Raw genomic sequence first — 22,485 nt, 5'->3', positions numbered from 1 at the left:
AGCCTTCAAGGACTACCTTCATCCAGGACAACTGCTGATAGTGACAGACAACACCACAGTCATGTGGTACATAAACAAGCAGGGGGGTACACATTCCTACCCCCTTTGCAGACTAGCCATGGTATTGTGGAACACGGCCTTGACTTATCAAATACATCTACAAGCTCAAATCCTGCCAGGAAAGCTAAATACTCTGGCAGACAAACTAAGCAGAAATCTTATAGACCCACACAAATGGAAACTGGAACCACAAATTTTCAGCATGTTGACACGCAAATGGGGGAGCCCAGACATAGATCTTTTTGTCTCACCCCAGAACTATCAGTTGGACAAATTCTACACAAGAATTCATCACAAAAAAGCTTGGAAAGTGGATGCTGTATCATTCAGCTGGAAAAACCTATCAGTCTATGCTTTTCCCCCTCTGCCTCTGCTCTCCAAAGTCCTACTAAAAGTCAAACAGGACAAACCAAAAATGATTCTGATTGCTTCAGACTGGCCTCACCAACACTGGTACCCTCTCCTGTGCAATGTGTCACAACTTCCTCCGTGGCACCTGCCTCAGACACCTTACCTACTGTCTCAGCAGAACTACCAAATTCTGCACACTCAGCTCCAAACTTTGAATCTTGCAGCGTGGCTGATCAACTAATTTCACCCTTGGCATCTCTCAGCGAACCTGGGATGGATGTCATTTTGGAGGCTAGAAGGCCTAGTACTAGAAAATCTTATGCTGACAAATGGAAAAGATTCTGTGCCTGGAACCAAGCACAAGGAATAAGCACAGCAATGCCCAATATTCCTCAGATTCTGCAATACTTAAGTGAGATGCTTCACAAGGGCCTATCCTTTTCTTCCATAAAAATCCATGCCTCTGCCATTTCAGCTCTTTACAATACAGAACCTCCCCTCTTCTCTCATCCTCTGCTAAAGCAGTATCTCAGAGGGGCCACAAATTTAAGACCTCCCAGGAGAACACCAACTCCTGCATGGGATCTCAATTTTGTTTTGGAAAAACTCACTCTACCTCCTTTTGAGCCAGCTGCTACTGCGGACCTAAAATTTCTGTCTTGGAAAACAGCTTTTCTTTTAGCAGTCACTTCAGCTAGAAGGATTTCAGAATTACAGGCTCTTATGGCAGTGGAGCCTTTCATTATTTTTTATCTGGACATGGTGGCTCTCAGGACCATTCCATCCTTTATGCCTAAAGTGGTATCCAGTGTGTCTCTTAATCAGACCATTCACCTGCCAACTTTCTTCCCCAATCCACAGAACAAGGGTGAGTGGATTCTGCATTCACTGGATGTACACAGACAACAAAGATTCTACTTAAACAGGACAAAATCTCTAAGAAAATCTGAATAATTATTGGTGGCATTTGCTGCAGGGGCAGAGGGAAAGGCTATTTCAAAGCAGACTATTTCCAAATAGATAAGCCATTGTATTTATTTCTGCTATATGCAGACCTGTCCCCAAGGGGATCAGATCTCATTCAACCAGGGCTGCATCTACTTCTGCAGCCTTTATCAGAGGGGTACCTACCAGAGACATTCTAGCAGCTGCTACCTGGAGCTCAGTTCATACATTTACCAAACATTACAATTTACCTCTCTTTTCTAAATTCAGAGCTGGCTTTGCCACTGCTGTCCTGCAGGGCCTTATAGCTGTTCCTAACGCTGTATAAATCCATTCTCCCAACCATAGCTTTGGGATTCTACCCAAATATAATGACTGCAACAGTGAAACACGAAGAATATAGTACAGTTGTGTACACTTACCATAAATGTAGATGTTCAAGTGTATTCACTGTTGCAGTCCTGGTTACCCTCCCTCTAGCCCCGTTTTTCTCTAACTATACCTCTCCTTTCTTTTACTACGATTAAAAGCCTTTTTGGTGTATTTGCTTTTGTTTGGAGGTATATGTTTTGTGTTTTAAATTATATATATATGTATAATATATATATATATATATATATATATATATATATATATATATATATATATATATATATATATATATATTGCTCCCCATTTGGGGGGCACCTGACATCTGGGGCAAGAAAAACTGATGTAATGGCATCGGCTGCATGTTTTATACCCCTGACGACCTGACGTAAGGGAAGAAGGGACAGCAACCGATGCAGGACTCAAGACTTTGTTACTCAGGCCAACTGAGGGCAACATGCCAGCAGATTACCCAAATGTAATGACTGCAACAGTGAATACACTCGAACATCTATATTTATGGTAAGTGTACACAACTGTACTTTCTATATACTTCTTTCCATTTTAAATCTGCAAAGAATAATCTTCTAATTTTGCTAAAGTTACATTCAGTATCCTTACTGTATTTCTACAGAATATGATTATTCCAGAACATCTCTCATTTCCCAGATTCCAGATTATCTTTCTTCCCCATAGTTTCTGTGTTTGCATTCTTTCTTCATTTGTTAAAAATCTTGTGTGTTCTAATATAATTAAATTTACATCACACCACTCAAAAATCCCTCTTTTTCTTGCTATATTCATAATACTATTCTTATTTACAGAAAGTACTCTAAACTTCTTGTTTTCCTTTGATTCATGTTTTCATATGTTCTTAACTAATTACTAGGGTAGTTGCCTTAATGGGCTATTCTAAACCTAACCAACTTCTCTCCCAAAGGTGAGAATTAAGCACTGTATAGTTTAATCCATTTACTATCTTTTTTCTTTTCTACTTGTCCCTTTATATTTTATTTTTCTGTCTTTTATCCTTTTACCAATGGAATTATTTTTTCTTTTCCTATCTCCCAATATATTCATCACTTACTTCATATTCTGCTTTGTTATTTTTTCTTATCTAATTTTTCTTTTATTTCTACTACTTCTAAAATTTCTTCTCTTTGTTCATTTTCTTCTCTTTTTCTTTTTCCTTACTGTTATTATCATTTTTACAACCCATCCAAAAATGTCCAGTTTTGTTACATATATAATTTTTCAATTCACATTTTTGCAGCATGTCCCATTTCCCCACAAATATAACATTTTCTTTTATTACAGTTACTTATCAAATGTCCCTCGTTTCCACAAAAAAATACATGTTGTGAGTTGTCCTTAGTATTTTATGACAGCCTTACCCCCTCCACATTTATCATGCTTGGTATATGTATAAATTTTTTTCTCTCTTTCTATTTTAACACAATATTACAGACCTATCTGCTAGTCCATAAACTCCTTTTTATCGTAGGATTTTGCATTGTTCACTACTTCTTTTCTTTGCATAAAGTTTTCAAATGTCATTTCAAAGTCTCTCTACCTCTGTTCAAAATTGTGCATTAATTTTCTTTTTTGTTTCCCTGTTAAATGCTTTTATCGCATAAAGATTCCATGGTTTACAGTCTATTTTTTTTTCATATTCTCCAAGAAAAATTTCCATTGAAAAAACAGTCTCAAATATAATGTCACAAAATGTCTCTTTGTTAATAAGAATAAATGCTCTTATCTTATGTGCTTTCATACTCAAATGAGCTAGTAAATTGTCCCACACTTCATATCTGTCCATTTCTGTCTTCTTTACTTTGAATTCTTACCACATATTTCCATTTTTAATTTTTACTGCTTCTTTTCTTTTGACTTCTCTTACTTTCTCTGCATACACTTTCTTTTTCATCTCACTACTATTCTTCAGGATTGCCTCTGTATCCTCATTTTGTATTTACTTCATATTGTCCTCCCAGGAAATATCTCCTTCATTTTCTATCTCACTCTGCATCACCATTTCTTTAAGTAAATCATCCTGCAACCCTCCTGAGTGGAGGGTTGTAATTATACATCCATCATTTGTTGACTCATCTCCATCAAACAGATTTCTTTAAAACATCTACTCAGAATCCTGCATGCATTCTCTGGGCTCAATATTGTCTTTCTCCTCCATTTCTCTCACCAGTCCATTATCTCCTTTTCTGTCTGCCTGCTTCCCTGTTTCTCTTGGCCAACCCTGCACCTGGAATGGAAACAGGAAGTGCTCATGCAAAACGGGTCCCACTTGCAACAACAACAAGTAGGGGGAGTTCCCCAATGCCCTTGCTCAATGTAAACTCCCAAATGACATAATAATATATAGTAGTGTCATGGTATATTGGAATGCTGGCTTTGACATTTAACCAGTAATGAGTATATAGCATGTAAATGATGCATCTTGCTACTACCAGGTGTCACTTCAAATAGGGACAAAAATTTACAATCCTTCTAAAATGCTCAGTGCTCCCCATGCACACACACATTTATGTGCATCCTGTATTTTCAGCTGAGACATAGTCACTTAAGTACAGAGAGTACTCATTTGCAAAGGGAAAAGTAGGACCCTGATGTGAAACAGAACTAAGATGTAGGACTGTGTGTATCTCTTTTCTAGTACTGGGTTAAGAGACACAGAAAATATTTACAATGTAATTCTAGAACTGAAGATCGTATATCTAAAGGCATAAATTCATGTTAAAATCATTCTACGTCTATAACCAAATTTGTTTTTGACATGTCAATGAGTGTGTGTGTGTGTGTGTGTGTGTGTGTGTGTGTGTGTGTGTGTGTGTGTGTGTGTGCGTGCGTGCGTGCGTGCGTGCGTGTGTGTGTGTGTGAGATACACAAATGCTCTACACCCTCTTGTGTTCAGATCCTTGTGTGTGTCTGTGTGTAATAATGTAGACATTTATGCTTGTAGCCAAATGATCTGAAAAGGCCATGCTGTAGTCATATGCAAAGGAACAAACCTGTCTTCTCTACAATTTCACTCTCTTAACAGTTAAGAATGCTGAATGTATGTCAGACTTTGAGGAGTATTTTGCCAAGCGAAAACTGGTCAATGTTGAAAGCCATCATGGGGTCTGTATTACAGACTACCTTCAGCGCAGTGACACAGCCATCATTTACCCTGAAGCTCCAGAAGAGCTATCCCGCTTAGGAACACCAGAGGCTAATGGGCAGGAAGAGAATGGTAAGCCTGTAATTCATACGTAACCAGACATACTGACTGTTGCAGCTGTTACAATTATGAATTCACTGCATGCCTAAGTGTTTACCTTAAAATCTATACAACAGCTGCAGTAGCCTGGAATATCTTGGAGCACCTAAAATTTCCTCCAAGAATTACATTGGAACGTTGTTAGCATTTGCTTCATGTGTCATGGCTAACTGTTTGTTACATGTGCTTACTTTCTTTTATTTAATTCATTCCTTTGTGTTCATTTAAGTAGGCATTCAGAAGTCATTTCTTGGAATTGTTCATATGAGCGTAAAAAATCATTATCTTAATGCTTCAGTATATGACTGTTTTTTTTTTCCTTACTGATAAAAACTTAAGCAAATTCAAGATTTAAGTCATAAAGCATTTAAGCTCATGGGATCCAATTAAAGGTGTGGCTATAAAAAGATTATGGCAAAACAGAGTTACGTTAACAGTTATTTATCCAGGGACTTGCATATGAAACCAGGTTTAAATCAGGATTTTATGTTTTCCAGGAAGTCTTTGTGTATATTTTATTTTATTACATCACAGACACTGCAGCATCAAAGCTATGTACAAAAATCTTAAATTAATTTTTTTCTGACTCCTCATGCAATGATTCGTACAAGCTTGCCTTGGGTGTGTAAGGGGAATGGAGCACACAGCACTTAATATGGGACAGGGTCACTCTGGGCATCAGATTACAGTGATTCTTGTCATACCATCCTGGGCAGCAGACCCATTAACCACCATTGAGTTACTGACCTTTTGCCCTCTTCCTGTCTTTCTTGTCTCTTTGCTACAGACCTTCCACCTGAAACTCCAGATGCTTTTGCCCAACTGCTGACCTGCCCTTACTGCGACAGGGGCTATAAGCGCTTGACATCACTGAAGGAACACATTAAGTATCGCCATGAGAAGAATGAAGAGAACTTTTCCTGCCCCCTTTGTAGCTACTCATTTGCCTACCGCACCCAGCTTGAACGGCATATGGTGACGCACAAGCCAGGAAGAGATCAGGTGGGGAAACTGGGTTTAAGTGATTTCTCTCTTTAGTAACTCCTTTGAGAAAAGATATTGCTTTGATTGGCAATCATTATTAATTTTTCATGGCATTTTGAAGATGCAGATCTTTTAATGGTAATAGCTTTAATTGAAGTCTAAATGATTTTTTGATGGTCTCTTCTAATATGATTTAATAGTCTTATGTTCACGATCGAATGAGTGTGTTAATTTCCAATTTAGAAATTTTATTTGCACTTTAACTTCACTGTAGTTTCATTTTTTATGTTACACAAGAAAGTTAACAAAAGTATAGCCTTTTTAATGATGCATTATTAAAACATCAAAGCTATTTAATTTCATCAATATGTTTCAGTCAGCATTTTTTAAAACCTAATTTAAATCAAATTTAGTAAACTCTTCTTCAATCATGGAAGGCTACTTATTTACTTGATGTAGTTTGTAGTAGTTAAAAAAGGTACCTTACTCCAACCTATGTTAACAAACTTGTGTAGAAAAAAGATAATAGCATTTTCTTAGCAGTGTAAATAAGTTGAGTGCATTATACTAAGACAGCACTACCGTAATACAAGGTTATCATTTTATTGCATGGCTAAAATAGAATAATTCCCAAAGTAGTTGCTGATTATATATCAAAGCATTTTTTTGCTGATGCAATGCACATCTCATGTAACTTTGAAATATTAATAGCTTACAAGTTTAATTCATTTGCCTGTAATATTTAAGGAGGCAGTATGTGGCCTGAACAGGTGATTAGGTCTTTGGTTTATTTTACCTTAACTGAAGTATCCATTTTATAACACAATCGCAAACCCATTTGCATTATGTAAGGAATCCTGTAGTTCCATGAGAAATTTGCCTAAAAATTTCTACTAAAAGTGTTGCAGCAAAAAGTACTACTTTTCCTTTACTTTTAATGGCAAAACTATAAATCTACATAGAAGCAATCCATTAATTTCAGAAATACCAGCTTGAATTTACCTAGAAATGTTTTGCAAGAAGAATTTCAATAAGCTCCATTCAATTCCACTAAACTGATGTTTACAGGAAGATAATTACCTAGAACCATGTGGCATTTTCTGCTTAAAGCTGGAACACTGCTTATGAGTTTTGCATAAAAAGCTTTACATTTATATAAACTCATTAGCAAAACTTATAATTGTTAATTAATATACCAGACATATGCTGTCATTTAATTCTAAATCATCTACTGTAATGATTTTAAAAAGCATGTTTTTAAAAGAAAGCAGATTAGTAGGTGCTGGAGTTCACATTAGGTGACAGCTGCAGATAAAAAGCAACAACATAAACCAATGTATTTCATTCTGAAGTATATGCATGCCTTAGGCTCATTGGTAGGCACAAGGTAAAGCCAAGTAACTCTGTAATACATTAATTATTTATCTTTTTTCCAACTTTTTTGTTTTATTATCTTGTTAAGCATTGAGTTATATTGTTTATGACTGTCCAGTTTTTTTTGCTTTTTATTTTGTTAAGCACTGATTTTTTTTTTTATGTTTTTCCAACTGTTTGCTGTGTTCTTTTGTTAAGCACGTAACTCGTTAGGAGCAAGCACCCCATTTCAGGGGGTAAGACTTCAGCACAGCTTAGTTAAGTTACTAGCTCAGAGTCACAGTTTGCAAGTGAAAACTGAGGAACTCAAACCCAGGAATACAAAATGAAGTTTGTTAAAGCTCATAGCATATATCTTGTAAGCTATGATTCCACCTTGAGTGGTGACAACAGTGCAGAAAGAATACTAGTGTTAATTATTTTAATAGCCATTAAAACTATGCTGCAGAGAGTTATGAAGGAAAAATAGATTTTACTGCTAAAAGTACCAAAATCCATAACAGGGCAGTTATATGGGGTATCATGAAATGGATAAGTATTGGCAAGGTTGTATTGTGGTGAAATATGAGGTAGCTAAGAGACGGAGAAGTGTGAAGTACTGAGGACCATGGTAGGGAAGGAGTGGAGCATAGTATGGATACATAGTAGGCATGAGATACTAACTACAAAAATAGAAATGCGATACAGTAATATGTTAGCAAACTTAATGAGTGTAAATTCACGATTGCATGTGTGTGTGTGTGTGTGTGTGTGTGTGTGTGTGTGTGTGTGTGTGTGTGTGTGTGTGTGTGTGTGTGTGCACGAGTGCTTGTCTAGTAAGAAGATGTCCAAGACACATGCATACCCAGGAAGAGACACCACCAACCTAAGTACTAAATATTGTTCTACCTGCACAGGTGCATGGTGAGACCTCATCAACAATAATTTCTGCTGATCTGGAGCACACACACCCCCATCTCTACAAAGGTAAAGAGATGATGTCTATCTACAGTTAGATAGAGTGATATAAGTGTCAGTATCAGAAACCATATAAGCAACACAAATTGCACATCAAAGGAGAGTATGATATAGACTTTAAGTGCCACAGGTAAAATAAGAGAAGTAAGGAGAGTTGCACCTGAAAAGGAGTTTTACATGCAGTGTGGTACAACTGGAAAATGGAAAGAATGTCATTCTGAATGGATGCAAGGAAGCATGTTTTCATAGGAAAAGTTGTCATTGCATGGGACAGCCTTTCTGGAAGTATGAAAAGCAGTGGTAGTTCAAGCTGGCATGAGGTATGTGGACAGAAGAAATAAGCTACTAGAAGTTAACTTGGTAATGCATACAAGTGAGCATTATAAATCATTGGATTCTGTTGGAAAGTTTCAAGTCTTACATGACAGCCTAAGAGGGCTGAGCTTCAGGAGAATCTCTAGGGATGAACTAATAGGGTTCTAGTTCAAAGTGTTTTGTTCATTAGCCTTAACTACAAGTCATACAAGGTATCTCCTGAATTCTGTTTATATAACTTGAGTAGGTCTCATTAGATGCTAGATTCTTGATGCTGACGTTACTGTCATCATCTTCTTTTAATGTGTACTATATATCATTAATTTGCATGCCTGACAAAACTAAATCTGTAGTATAAATATGAAGACATAAAAAAGAAGCAAACTTACATTATTTGCCAGTGATTTGCATGTAGCCAGTTTTGTGACCTTCTTGGTGCCTAACTAGGTGATCTTGTGTCATTTATCCAGCTATCTGTGTCTTGTGAAATACTTGCTGTATACTGAGCTCTATATGTTACTGGTAGCCTGCAGTGTGACCTTTGTGATCTTAGAAGCTGTTTCTTCTTATGTAGCAGTGCAGTGCCCAGGTCAAATCTGGAAATCGGCACAAAGATGATTAGTCATTCTCAACTACTCCTTTGCCCCAATTGTCAGAAATGCTGATTCACCATTTAAGGTGTACCTTTTTATCTTCTAATTGCAAATGTCATGAGTAAGTGTCACAGACATCTCTGCACTGAAACTATAGTTAATAAAGAATGCTGTTGATCTTGTAAGTTTTGGAAAATGGTAACACTGCTTTGAGGACTGAATTGAAGCAGTGGTGTGCACTGTTTGTTCAAACCATAAATGCTATAGGATGCTTTGGAGATGTATACCCTAGGAAATTCATGAAAATGAGCATTCCTGTTGTGTCTTTGGACCTGTTCAGGTGCAAATATTTGCAAAGTTAGAAAATAATAGATAATTATAAAACAAAAATTGACAAGACTGCCATGTGTCCTTTGTTAGCTCAAAGGATACAAAATTATATTTCACAGATACAGTAAGATTATTACTGTTCTGGATGCCATAATGTTTACTTAAGGAGCAGTAAGGAATTATAAGTGCTGGGTTCTTCAGAGCTGTGGCAAGGGCATGGTGAGAGTGGCGGCTGCCCCAAGCAAAAGCAGTTAGGGGATATGACCAACATGTTAGCGTAAGCACTGACCACCTTTGAATCTGTCCTTGCAGTAGCACTGCCTGAAGATTAAAACCATTTAAGGAGCCAAGAGTGCCAATGTCAAATGCACCTATTTCAACTGCACAGACATTCGGTATGATTTTAAGCAAGGAGCTCCTTGCTACAGTGTAGCAAATATCTTTGTTACAGGCTCTGAAACAAAAACGTAGCAACAATTCATAAATCCAATGAGCTTTTTTTTTCTTTTGTTCTTCAAGTTGGTTTGAGGATTTTTTTTTCTTTAGGTCATCCTCAACTGATGGGCAGGGGGAGAGGCCAAATGGGGGATTGCCCAGTGGTAGCTGACAGCTTAGCTGCAGCACTGGTATTCTATAGTTCACAGCAGGTGGCTGTTGAAATTCCAGGGCCATAGCTGTGATGTGCAGAACTACAGATCCAAAAATACAAATGTAGATACACATACTAATTCCAAAAATGGGTGGTTGCCTCAAGAGTATTCCTCTACTATGAGGTACAACATTCTAAGAGTTATTACATACAAATACCAGGCGCGTGACTGTCATAGCAATCTGTGGGAGGAGTATAGGGGCAAAAATTTCCCGTACATTTCTTAAATGCAAGGTGATGTGGGTCAACAGAATTAGGTTGGGAGTATAAAATCTGAAATTTCTGGCTATACCCCTCATTATGTGGGAGTAAGCTCATGGCAGGGATGTAGCCCCAGACATCTAATAAATGGAAAAATCTTTGCCCCATTTCCTTAGCCAGTTCCATTCTTTATGTGGCTGTGCTGTCTGGGTAGCATGAGCAGGAACCAGGGTAGCAGTGCCTTTTTGCTGCAGAAGCCCCATTTTGAAGAGGGGGGGTGTATTGTCTGTAATCACCTGCTATTCAGGCTCTCACTACATTTAATAAAAAAACACAGGAAACCCAAGTGCCCCTTTCTACAATGAGATTGCTCTGCCTCTTATGGCATGTTAACAAAGCTATGGTAATACTAATAATATTAATAATTATTATCATTCTTATAATAACAATAATAATGACCCCTCTATGCAATGATCACATGTCTGGAGAGGGTATTCACAGCAGCTGTGAAGTCCTAATCTGAAAAACAAATTTATAAATACATTTCATGCCAAGTATCATTTGCTCTTTGCATAGCTACAAACAATGGATAAGATTACATAGATCTGCAGTTCACAAAGCAAAGTCATCTCTCCCCAAAAGTGTACAACACTGTGCTTTATGAACTGTAGCTTCAGTGCTGAAAAAGTCTCCTCATTTGCTCATGGCATTTACAATTAGTAAATGAAAATGACTGTATCATATTAACAGTGGCACAACTAAAGTTTATAGTAGTCCTCTGAGGGCTAAGGGAGAGACAAAGCAGCTGTTCCTGTTTGTTTATGCAACTCAGCAACATATGAGCGCTGGTCCCTCAATGGCGCTCAGCAGGCTGGGTCTGCTTGATCTTTGAAGGTTGCTGCTGTTTGAACAAACCTCCCTGTGTCCTGTGTTACACCATCTGTCTCGCTAGGAATGTGGGAAGATTCAGCACACCCTAGCAGTTGTCATACCGTTTCTGTGCTGTCTTTCACTAAAAGGCTTTTGTATCTGTGCTGTTTGAAAAAGCTGGCCTCCTACCTTGAACATCCTTATGGGTTAACCACACTTTTTCCTCTGGAATTTAAGGTTCTAGTCTGCTGCCGTTTGCAGTTTACTCATCTGACATTATATCTTTATTAAATGTCTTTTGTTGCACAAACCTGTTTTTTTTTTTCTTTTGCCTTCCATAGTCTTAATAGAAGTCATTCTCTGGTTACTTGTCATTTCCTTTAGTTCAGGCATATTCATACATTCAATATCTGTCCTTGTTATGTTGCTTTAGCTTGTGCTGAAAGCAGCTTGAAACTAGACTGAAACTTATAAAATAAAATCATTTTATTTCGTATATGGATTGGCTTGAAATCCAGTTTGTCTCTCTTCTTTTTTGTTGTTTGTTTTTTTTTTTTTTGCTAGCAGTCAGAAAATATTACCGGCTATTTTATTTAAGTCCAGCAAATAATAACCAGTTTCTTTGAACAGATTAATTGTGAATATTTATGACAGTTCTCAAGCTAAAGATACATAAAACATAAAATTAGTCACCAAATGCTTATGTTGTAAAATTTAAACAGGAATGAAGGGAGAAAGTAACTGAGTGGCATTTACTAAGCTTAGAAGAGTAACTGCACCATTTACACACCTCTGTTTGTACAAATCTTGAGTCGATATATTTTCTCCCACAGCACCAATTGCTGACCCAAGGAGCAGGTAATCGTAAGTTCAAATGTACAGAGTGTGGCAAGGCATTCAAATACAAACACCATCTGAAAGAACACCTGCGAATTCACAGTGGTGAGTAACTGAGGTGCTAAAGCTCCCTCATTTGAATTTTGCATGCTAGCTGTTCTGTTTCTAATCTACATAAAATAATTAAGTACCAAGGCTTGTAGTCTTTTTTTAAGCTGTTGCTTTGTGGTGAATCCTGTTTCTTCTCTGGACATGCTACATGCTTACACAATTATAATTCTTTATTTTATTGTTTATTTGTATTTTACTATGTGAATGGACCTCTGTTACTGATGACTCAACATCTTTTAGACTAATACATTGGTTTTAAAGGCCTGTTGCTGTACTTTTGACATTCTGCCATTACTATAATAACTGTGGCATCCTGTCATTATCTGTGTTGTATTCTCTCTCTCTTTCTCTATTTGCCTAAAAAGGGTCCTTACTCCCAGTGTATCTACCCAGTTTGCATGTCTGTGTTGGTAGCCATAAATGATGCACATCTGGGAAGAAAGTATATAAATTACTGACCTCGGTTTTTTTTTTTTTTGTTATGAGTTTGAGCATAGAATAATGGGTCTATATTAGATCAGCAAACGCTTAAAAAAGCGAACGCTGATTGATCGAACTTATGTAAGCAAAAGCTTAAAATATCGAAGCAACAGAAAACTAATTTTTTTCCTAGGGAAAGAATTCAGTTGTCCATTTCTGTTGCTTCTGTATTTTCTGTGCTGTGGTGGAAAATTACGGGTCAGGTTCAGGTAAGTGTGCGATTGTGTGGATGTCAGTGTTAGGGCGGGTTAGGTGAGCTAGGGTTAGGGTGCGGGTTAGGTATGTGTGCGATTGGGTGGACGTGAGGGTTAGTGCGGGTTAGGTGAGTTAGAGTTAGGGAGCGGGTGAGGTGAGTGTGCGATAATGACGGACCTTAGGGTTGGGGTTTGGGTTAAGGTAAGTGGATAGTTAGTGGTGTGTGTATAGTTTAGTGTAGGGTTAGGTGTAAGATTTTAGGTGTATGTGTGGGGATTGCTGTTTGTTTGGTGTGCTTGTGTTGTGTGTATGTGTTTTGGAACAGCAAATTTTTTCCCTAGGAAAAAAATCGCTGTTCTGACAGTTCGAGATTGTAAGCTTTCGCTTGCATAAGTTCGATCAATCAGCGTTCGTTTTTTAAGCGTTCACTGATCTAATATAGACCCTAGAAAAATAAATTACTAAGCCCAAGATGCCATGAACTTGTGTGATGTTGTCTTTCTGAGTTCAGACAAAAAGCTGCTTAGTTTACCTTTCATTTATCATTTTTTATTTAGAAATTGAAACCTGGGAAATGCATATTGATTTAAGGTTGATTTATTGGGTTACTCAAGTGGAAAATAAGAGGAGATGAGGGGTACATCAAGTAAATGCTTTTGAATAAGTGACATCAAAGTGCATATTCAGGGAGAGTAGGGGAATAAACTGTTAAAAAAGGACCGTCACTCTGAAGAAGAATGACAGATATACAGAACTATGCCAAGGAAGAGGGCAACATGTAGTTGGTTGGGGAAGAGGGCTTGACAGTTTTCATTCAGTGAGTAGATACTTTTCATTTAGTGAGCAGGTATTAGTCCTGCAATTTAGTTCAACAGTGGGGGGCACCAATGAGTTACACACACACACACACACACACACACACACACACACACACACACACACACACACACACACACACATGTAGTATTTTCATTTTGTTGCTAGACTACATGGCTTAATGCATTCACTATTGTCACATTTTTGTTAGGAAGCTTTTTCCATACACTTACCACTCTTAAGTACACAGTCTTTATTTCATGTCCAGTCCTAACTCAGTATAGATATTAGCTTCTAATATAGTGCCCATATTCAAAGTAAATTGTTTGTGCGATGCAGAAAGAGTGACCATATCATCAGGGGGAATGGATTCCTATACAAAGAGGTAATGCTTCCAGTCCACAGAGCTTTGGTCAGTCTATACCTTGAGTAGTGCCTGCAGTTCTAAAGGTCACACAAGGTAAGAGACATCAGGCTTCTGGAAGGAATTCAGACAAAAGTTACAAGGAGGATGCAGGGGATAAAGAACAAGGGATGTGACCAGAGACTAGGTAAGTTAGATCTATTCTAACTCAAGACCAGAAGAAATGGAGGAACATGATATTAAGACAGAAAGTCATGTTATGGAGATATGAATGGTTCATCATGAGCAGGAAGGACAGAGGAGAAAACAGGGGGCACAAACAATAGTCTCTTTAGCTACACCCGAGTGTCGTACATCTCCAGGGTGAGTCTTGTAAACCCATGGGATGAACTGATAGAATAGGTGTTGGCGAGAAAATCTTCAAAAGACATTCAAGAGGGCATGGGCAGATAAAAAAAGGGCAATGCAGAAGGTGTGAATGGAGGGGAGGGAGAACATTAAATGCACTTAAAGTGTAGACGAGGCCCTTTGTTTCCTGTCAAGTCCTTGCTCTGGGTGAAGAAACACTTCAGAAAACATTGTGCACTTAAGTAACTGTGTAATGTCCAGTGTACTCCAGTATTGTGCAGTTTTGGACAAGGCTGAGGAAATTTCATCTAAACTGGGAAGAACATGCTTATTTAACATGATTGCATTTGGGAATTAACCTTCTAGGTTTGGATACAACTCTGCAGACATATCAGCCTTCAGTGTGTGATGTGTAATGTTTCTGCCATTGTCAACTTCTCGGCCATCCCCATGTGGTGTTATTCATCAAACGTAAACTTGAAAAAATGCATTAGGCTTAATGACATTTTAAAAAATGTCTTATGAAAGATCAGCATTATTTATGATGATGATGTTCATCTTCATCTTCGTTTACTATCCATATGAATTTCAGTAAGTACAAGCACCTATTTTTACAGTGAAACAAGTTTGGTCTGTTTAAATTACTTTCTTGGAGATACACACTATAAAAGTGTAGATGAAGGGAATCAAACCAAGGATTGTAGGATACAGCTTCTTACTGAGTTTAAGCAACCACTACCTTTGTTTTATACTGCAGTCGACAAAATGATTTGAGTTAAGCAGCTAATGATTAGTATGTTGAAGGTCAAGTTTTAATTGGGTGTGTTCCTTCTACTGCTAAGTCATCAGACATGAAGACAGGGATGCCCTTTAATCATCAAGTTTATAATGGGAGAACAATAGTGAGTCAAATATAGATACTTGTAGTAGAGTGGAGAGTTTACGTGGATTTGGTGGTATGGCCAATTGTCGAACAGGGTGTTCTTCGAACTTATATGTCAAAGATTTAGATGTTGAATGGTCGGAATGTCATATAAAATTCGAAATTCGACATTTCCGACCACTCTACCACCTAAATGAGCGCTACCATGGGTCAAAAAGGGGGGATGTTTGGCGTTTCAACATAATTGCATTCGCAATTATGCTGAATGGGCATTCTGCAGTTCAACATATTGTGTTCGACAATTGGCCATATGACCAAATCCATGCATACCGAGTGAAGGTAAACATAGTGGATTAACAATAGCCAGAGGATGTTCTTTATTTATCTTTTGAGCATTGTTGACTTTGTATTATTAAATAAAGAAGATGAGAAAAAGAGTGACAGGACTAAGACATGACATGCAGAAATATCTGTTTCTAAATGAATTTGGTGACTTGCTTTTTCTAATTTCAAAAAAATGAATTTGATTTCTGTTTTAGGTGAAAAACCATATGAGTGTCCAAACTGCAAGAAGCGCTTTTCCCATTCCGGTTCCTATAGTTCGCACATCAGCAGCAAGAAATGTATTGGCCTGATTTCGATGAATGGCAGAGTAAGAAATAACATTAAGACGGGTTCTTCTCCAACTTCAGCGTCTTCCTCTCCAACCAACTCAGCAATTACACAACTGAGGCAGAAGCTGGAAAATGGAAAACCACTTACCATCCCAGAGCAGACCGGCCTGCTCAAAATTAAAACAGAACCACTGGACTATGACTATAAAGTCATGAGTATGATGGCACAACACGGGTTCAGTGCACCTGGTCCTTTTTTGAATGGTGGTATTGGTGCTACCAGCCCACTAGGAGTTCATTCAGCTCAGAGTCCACTACAGCACTTAGGAGTAGGACTAGAAGCACAATTGTTAGGTTTTCCTGCTATGAGTAGCAATTTAGCTGAGGTACAGAAGGTTCTTCAAATTGTGGACAACACAGTATCCAGGCAGAAAATGGACTGCAAGTCTGACGAAATTTTAAAGCTAAAAGGTTTCCATATGAAAGATCATGGGTCTCACATAGAGGAAAAGTCTGTTTCACCCCCTGGTATTCCACCAGTTGGTCTTCCGCTTGTAAATCATAATGGTGCCACTAAAAGTATTATTGACTATACACTAGAAAAAGTCAACGAAGCCAAAGCTTGCCTCCAAAGCTTGACAACAGACTCAAGGAGACACTTGGCCAATATTAAAAAAGAAAAACTGTTTCATGTTTTAGATTTAGGTAATGAGGATAAGAGGATGGAGTGTAACATATCGTCTCCATACTCATGTCAGTTCTGTAAGGAAGTGTTTCCTGGCCCCATTCCCTTGCATCAACATGAACGCTACCTGTGTAAAATGAATGAAGAAATTAAAGCAGTTCTTCAACCCAACGAAAATATGCTTCCAAACAAGCATGGAATGTTTGGGGAGAAACACTCACTCCTTCTTTCATCTGTTCTTTCTGAAAAAGGTGCAACAAGCCCCATCCACCCATACAAGGACCACATGTCAGTGCTTAAAGCATATTATGCTATGAATATGGAACCCAACTCTGAAGAACTACTGAAAATTTCCATTGCAGTTGGTCTCCCTCAGGAATTTGTGAAGGACTGGTTTGAGCAGAGGAAATATTACCCATATACACATTCTAGATCACCGCCTCTAGAAAGGACCAGTTCTGAGGTGGTTCTGGCTGCCAACAATACACCTCCTAAAGACTCATTTTCAGCCAGATCTCCTGTAAAGCCTGTGGACTCCATAACTTCACCATCTATAGCTGAACTCCATAACAGTGTTACTAACTGTGATACACCTCTCAGGCTAACAAAACATCTACATTTTACAAATATTAAATCAGTCAGTGATAAGTTGGACCACTCAAGGAGCAATACTCCTTCTCCTTTGAATCTTTCCTCCACATCTTCTAAAAACTCCCACAGTAGTTCCTACACTCCAAACAGTTTCTCCTCTGAGGAACTTCAAGCTGAGCCTTTGGACTTGTCTTTGCCAAAACAAATGAGAGAGCCCAAAAGTCTTTTAGCCACAAGGAACAAACTGAAACCTAGCAATGTAAATATAGACCACAATAATATTTCCGCACCATCTGAACACTCAGAGGAACCACTGAACTTGGCGTTCATCAAGAAAGAATATGCTAACCCAAATAACATTGACAAAAGCACTAATCCTGTGTTCAGTGTAAATCCATTTGGTGCCAAACCTTTGTACACAACACTTGCACCACAAAACGCATTTCCCCCTCCCCCTTTTATGTCCCCTGTTCAGACTGGTATTCCAGGATTACGACCATATCCAGGGCTAGATCAAATGGGCTTCCTACCACATATGGCCTATACTTACACAGCAGGAGCAGCCGCTTTTGCTGAAATGCAGCAAAGGAGAAAGTACCAGAGAAAACAGGGGTACCAGGTAAATAACTGTTAATGATCGATATTGTTTGCTCTCATGACATGCAAAACAAATTGTGTAGTACAGTTACTTGTAGAAGATGCACCATCATGTTGTCTGTACAGGGTTATTTTAAACATTTAGTTAATCCAAAATTTGTAATATGCTTCTTTTGAACAGAGTAAGACGGTATACACACATATCTATACATATATATATATATATATATATATATATATATATATATATATATATATATATATATATACATACATTCATACACAGATATATATATATATATATATATATATATGTATTTCTACATAATAGATATTGATGCATATAAATATATTTATCTACACACACACACACACACATATATATATATATATATATATATATAGCTATGCATACAGATATATTTAAAATCATTGCTTGATACACTGGGGCATAAACAGAAAATATTTAACACGTGGTTGGACATTGAGCCATTAACTAGGCAGTTAAACAGGAATCAGTGTTTTTTTTCTTCTGATTAATTAAGGGAAGCATTATGACAGTACTGCCTAACCTAAGTAATGTGTTTTTAACCTCATCGCTATCTTTTACATACGATACAGCCAGGAGTAAGCTGCACTACTTATTGGTACTATCTGGTATAAATCACATCACTAGGTAGTCTAGTAATAATCTTTTTGTACTTATGTCTTTGGTTTGTTTCTTCCAAATGGGGCATTTCATTGTTTCAGCCTTAATTTATATCAGGTCTCTGAAGGTCATTTTCTTTTTGCTGACACCTGAGTTTTGATTTCCCAGTGTTTAACTTTTGCCTGTGGTATGCTTGTTGCTCCTGGGCCATTCCAGTAGATGGCATGGCATGATTTTCAGTGCTATGCAATAACAGTTGTACTGATCATTTGCTTTCTTAACTGGCATAATGTAAAGTCCAAGACTCACTAATAACAAGAATGGTTGTAAATCTGTGTGTGTGTGTGTGTGTGTGTGTGTGTGCAGTCAAATAATAACCAAAGTGACTAAATCATCCACCAAAGCCAAAGCATGTCAACAGCAGCTCTAACAGATCTGATTACATCAGCAAATAAGGCACAGTTAGGTTTCTAAACCATGCTACTGAGCTGACTGTATCCACTGAAACATCAGTAAGGCAGCCTGCAGAGGTAACTGCTGGCTCTTAACTGATGCAGCAGCACAGTTTGCTAGCTGTATGCATTTATGCATGTCTTTATTGCACTAAACTTTTGTGACTGACTAGATCTGTTTTCCAATTAAGTATGTCATCTGTGGTTTCTGACTAGTGCGGTACTCAAGTTGATTTGTATAACCAGAATTTTTTTTTTCACATATACAATGGAATTTTTCTGTTTATTCTTCACATAGCACAGTGCCTACAATACCACCCTGCTTATGTAGAAAGTTCTGCAGTGATATAGAGACTGGTCTGTGACTATCAAAAAGATGTCCAAGTCCTCTAAACCCTACATAATCTCTTCTCAGTACTGAGCAATTTGTCAGCCATCCCCTAGTCTCACTATGGTCCAAAGAAAGTGCATTCTTGGTAGCGAGGTCTAAAGCTTACAACACTCTCCTCCTCCATGTTCAGAGTTTAACCGACAGAAGATGTTAAAAAGACTTGTGTCTTTTATGTTTAATTTGATTCTGCATTATCTAAGAATATTTAATGATAGTGATAAAGCTCCCTCTTCTAATTCCTAAACCCGTAATTTGCAAGTCCTGGAATTCCATTAAAAAAAACAATAGAATAAAAAGGCTGGCACCTTGGCACCATAAAAATCTACTGCCAATCATTAGCGGATCGGAGTTCCACTGTGGTGACCCCTAACCAGGAAAAGCCGAAAGAAAAACAACAACAACAACAATAAAAAGGAAAACAATGAATGTCAACAATCACTGTTCTCCTTAAGAGTTGCTTTTTGCATGGGAGGGGGGAAGCTCTCTCGCACCTCCATACTGCCCACTACTTATACACACTAACTCCAAGATCATTATACCATGGAGAAAAGGGGATATGCTGAGACACAATGGTCTGCTCCAGGACTCACATATATAAATCATGGAATAAAAAGTGTTACCTCTTGATGCACTAATTTTATAGATTATTTATTCAACTAATGTATTTATTTATTTTTTTATTACCATAGAGTTTAGTTTAGAACATGACCATTTCTGTGAAGTGATACATGGTCTAATAATGGGAAACAGTGTAACTGTCTGTCACGTTACTGTCATGATTCTACCACTAAGTTATCCTTTAGTATAACACACTTCCTAAACTTACAGTCATTCATTTTTATATGCCAAGTGAATGGAAGTATTCTGCATGGGCCCTTTCATCACATTTAAATGCAGCATTTTTGATTATGCCCTAGTACCAAAGCCACCTAGATGCTTAACAGGGCACAAATTTTGTCAAACTGTAGATTATGTTTAAGGTACAGACTGTCCATTCCTTTTGAAACATCAGCAATGTACCATTTCTTTTTTAAGGAGGTTGGCATAATGGTTAAAGTGTTTATCTTACAGACACAAGGTGCAGGGTTTGATTCTCACATAGGGTAATTGGCTAGGCTTAAAATGACCCACAAGGGCAGTTAGCCTCGTACTAGTCTACGAACCTATAAAAACAATCCATATTCATATATAAAAGGGGTGGCTGCGGTAGTGCAGCGGTTAGCATTCTCGCCTTACAGCAAGAGGTTCTCTGGTTCAATTATTGGCTGGAGCTCCTTATGTGTGGAGTCTGCATGTTCTCCCTGTGGTCACGTGGGTTTACTCCAGGTGCTACAGTTTCCTCTCGCATTGCAAAGACATGCAGTAGGTGAATCGGATACTCTGAATTGGCCATAGGTGCGAGTGTGTCTGCAAATGAGTGGTGCAGATAAGTGTAGATTGCATATCCAGGTTATTTAAAAAATCTTACCACACAACATGTATGACAGGTGTTGGAAAACAATTCTGAGCTCAGGTTGTACAGCTGAGCGGGAAAGTAAGTTATCACATAAAGCTTGCAAATTTATGTCAGGGGGAGGTAGAAGAGGTTAGCACACATATGACATACCTTAGGCCATAATTACATGGATAATCTGACCGGTATCAACAGGTGCAGTGAAAGCGGTGGTCCTCTGAGCATGTATTTAAGCACTCTGAGTTAAACGACAATGTTCTGCGTCACTGCAACAAATACGTTAGACAGCTTTTTCCCCAGCCACAAGAAACTGCTGACCAACGTGTTGTCCTCCTGACTACCAGACTGAGGTGTGGAAAGCACTAAAACTGGTAAAACAAGTGTTTGTTCTTATTACTAGATCAACAGTTTTTGTGAAATGTAGGAAGGCAGGTGCACCTCCACATTATGGAAATGTGAATGAGAAAGAGGCATCAAATTACAGAACAGTTAGAACATTTAACTAGTTACTTAATAAGAAAAAAACAGCAAATCCCCCACATCCGCATGTATGTTAAAAGAATGAAGATAGTAAATGTATTGCAGGTTTTGTACCAGAAAGTGGCTGAAAAGTGGCTAAAGGAATTTAGTATGTGTACCTATAAAAAGGAGAGGACAGGACAGACAGAGCATTACAGATACATTTAAGTACCTCCAAAAAAAAAAAAAAAAAAACTGGTGAAGTGCATACTTGAGAAGAAGTGATGCTTGAAAACAAGATACAACAGTTCAGGTAAATATATATATATATATATATATATATTTTTTTTTTTGCATAAAAAAGGTTGTATATGTATAAAATTCCTCTTAGCTATGAGTGTCTGCTTAGCATAGAATAAAGCTCAGACTGTGACCTGGACAACCCACGCTTAATAGTGGGCCAAGCACTGGAGGGCCTGGTATGGGGGGATGGGAGTTGTGCTTGCCTGTCATTTGGGGAAGGTGATGGTATGGCCTACTGTAACACACCAACAGGTACTGCAGCTGATGGGAGTCAGGTTACAGGATCTTAGACAAAGGTCAGGAATGTGGTGCTTACCAAACAATGCACAGCACTGTACCCAGAAGGAATACATATTTAGAAATTTGCATGCATTAAAATAGCTGGCAGTGCAAGGCACATGTCAGCCACCAAAATGGCAAGGGGTAGGAGAAAAAAAAAAGAAAACAAGAAACCTTTTAATGGCTACCTGAATGACATTCTGCTATAATTGCTGTCATCTGTGGTTAATTATTGAAGTGAGTGTGTCATAGAACGTCTGATGATCAGCAGATTGAGGAGATGGATAGATAAATAAATAGAAAAGGAATTTCCTTCATAATGAATAAAAAGATTCAATGGTTTTGGAACTTGATATATGGGGACAGGATAATGCAATTTCATTTAAATGTAAGGAAAAACAAATAGGATATTGTTTAAGAATGGAATTATAGTGTTTTAATTGGGGAGGACAATAGATATAAAAGCATTGATCCTTTATCTGTACACTGATTTGTGCATCTGTTTTTACATCTCTAGGAATTAAATTGCAATATATTCAGAAAGATGGAGCTAGATGGAACTAAGTTAGCAACTTGTTGTAACAGGTGCACTAGCAAAAAAGTAGCATATCTTATCTGTTCTTCTATTTCTAACTAAGGTCCAGTGACAGATTTTAACAGCTGAATGAAGGTGGGTTGTAGTCAGTTGATAAGAGCTCAGTCT

The 22,485-nt window shown here is 37.8% G+C and overlaps 1 protein-coding gene across 4 annotated transcripts in view; it reads left to right on the top strand.

Moving 5' to 3' along the window:
* ZEB2 (zinc finger E-box binding homeobox 2) overlaps window positions 1–22,485 on the top strand; it is a 363,945-nt gene that overhangs the window by 305,651 nt on the left and 35,809 nt on the right. For all 4 annotated transcript variants that reach the window (XM_044074857.1, XM_044074856.1, XM_044074859.1 and 1 more), the window contains exons 5-8: window positions 4,784–4,975; window positions 5,790–6,004; window positions 12,109–12,217; window positions 15,849–17,818. In XM_044074857.1, coding sequence (XP_043930792.1) covers window positions 4,784–4,975; window positions 5,790–6,004; window positions 12,109–12,217; window positions 15,849–17,818 — 2,486 coding nt within the window. The remainder of the gene's footprint in view (window positions 1–4,783; window positions 4,976–5,789; window positions 6,005–12,108; window positions 12,218–15,848; window positions 17,819–22,485) is intronic.

Source organism: Protopterus annectens, chromosome 6.part0, assembly GCF_019279795.1.
Source record: "Protopterus annectens isolate FY-2018-M chromosome 6.part0, PAN1.0, whole genome shotgun sequence".
Taxonomy (NCBI): domain Eukaryota; kingdom Metazoa; phylum Chordata; order Ceratodontiformes; family Protopteridae; genus Protopterus; species Protopterus annectens.
Note: the sequence above shows the minus strand (reverse complement) of the source record. Positions and strands in the feature narration are given on the sequence as shown.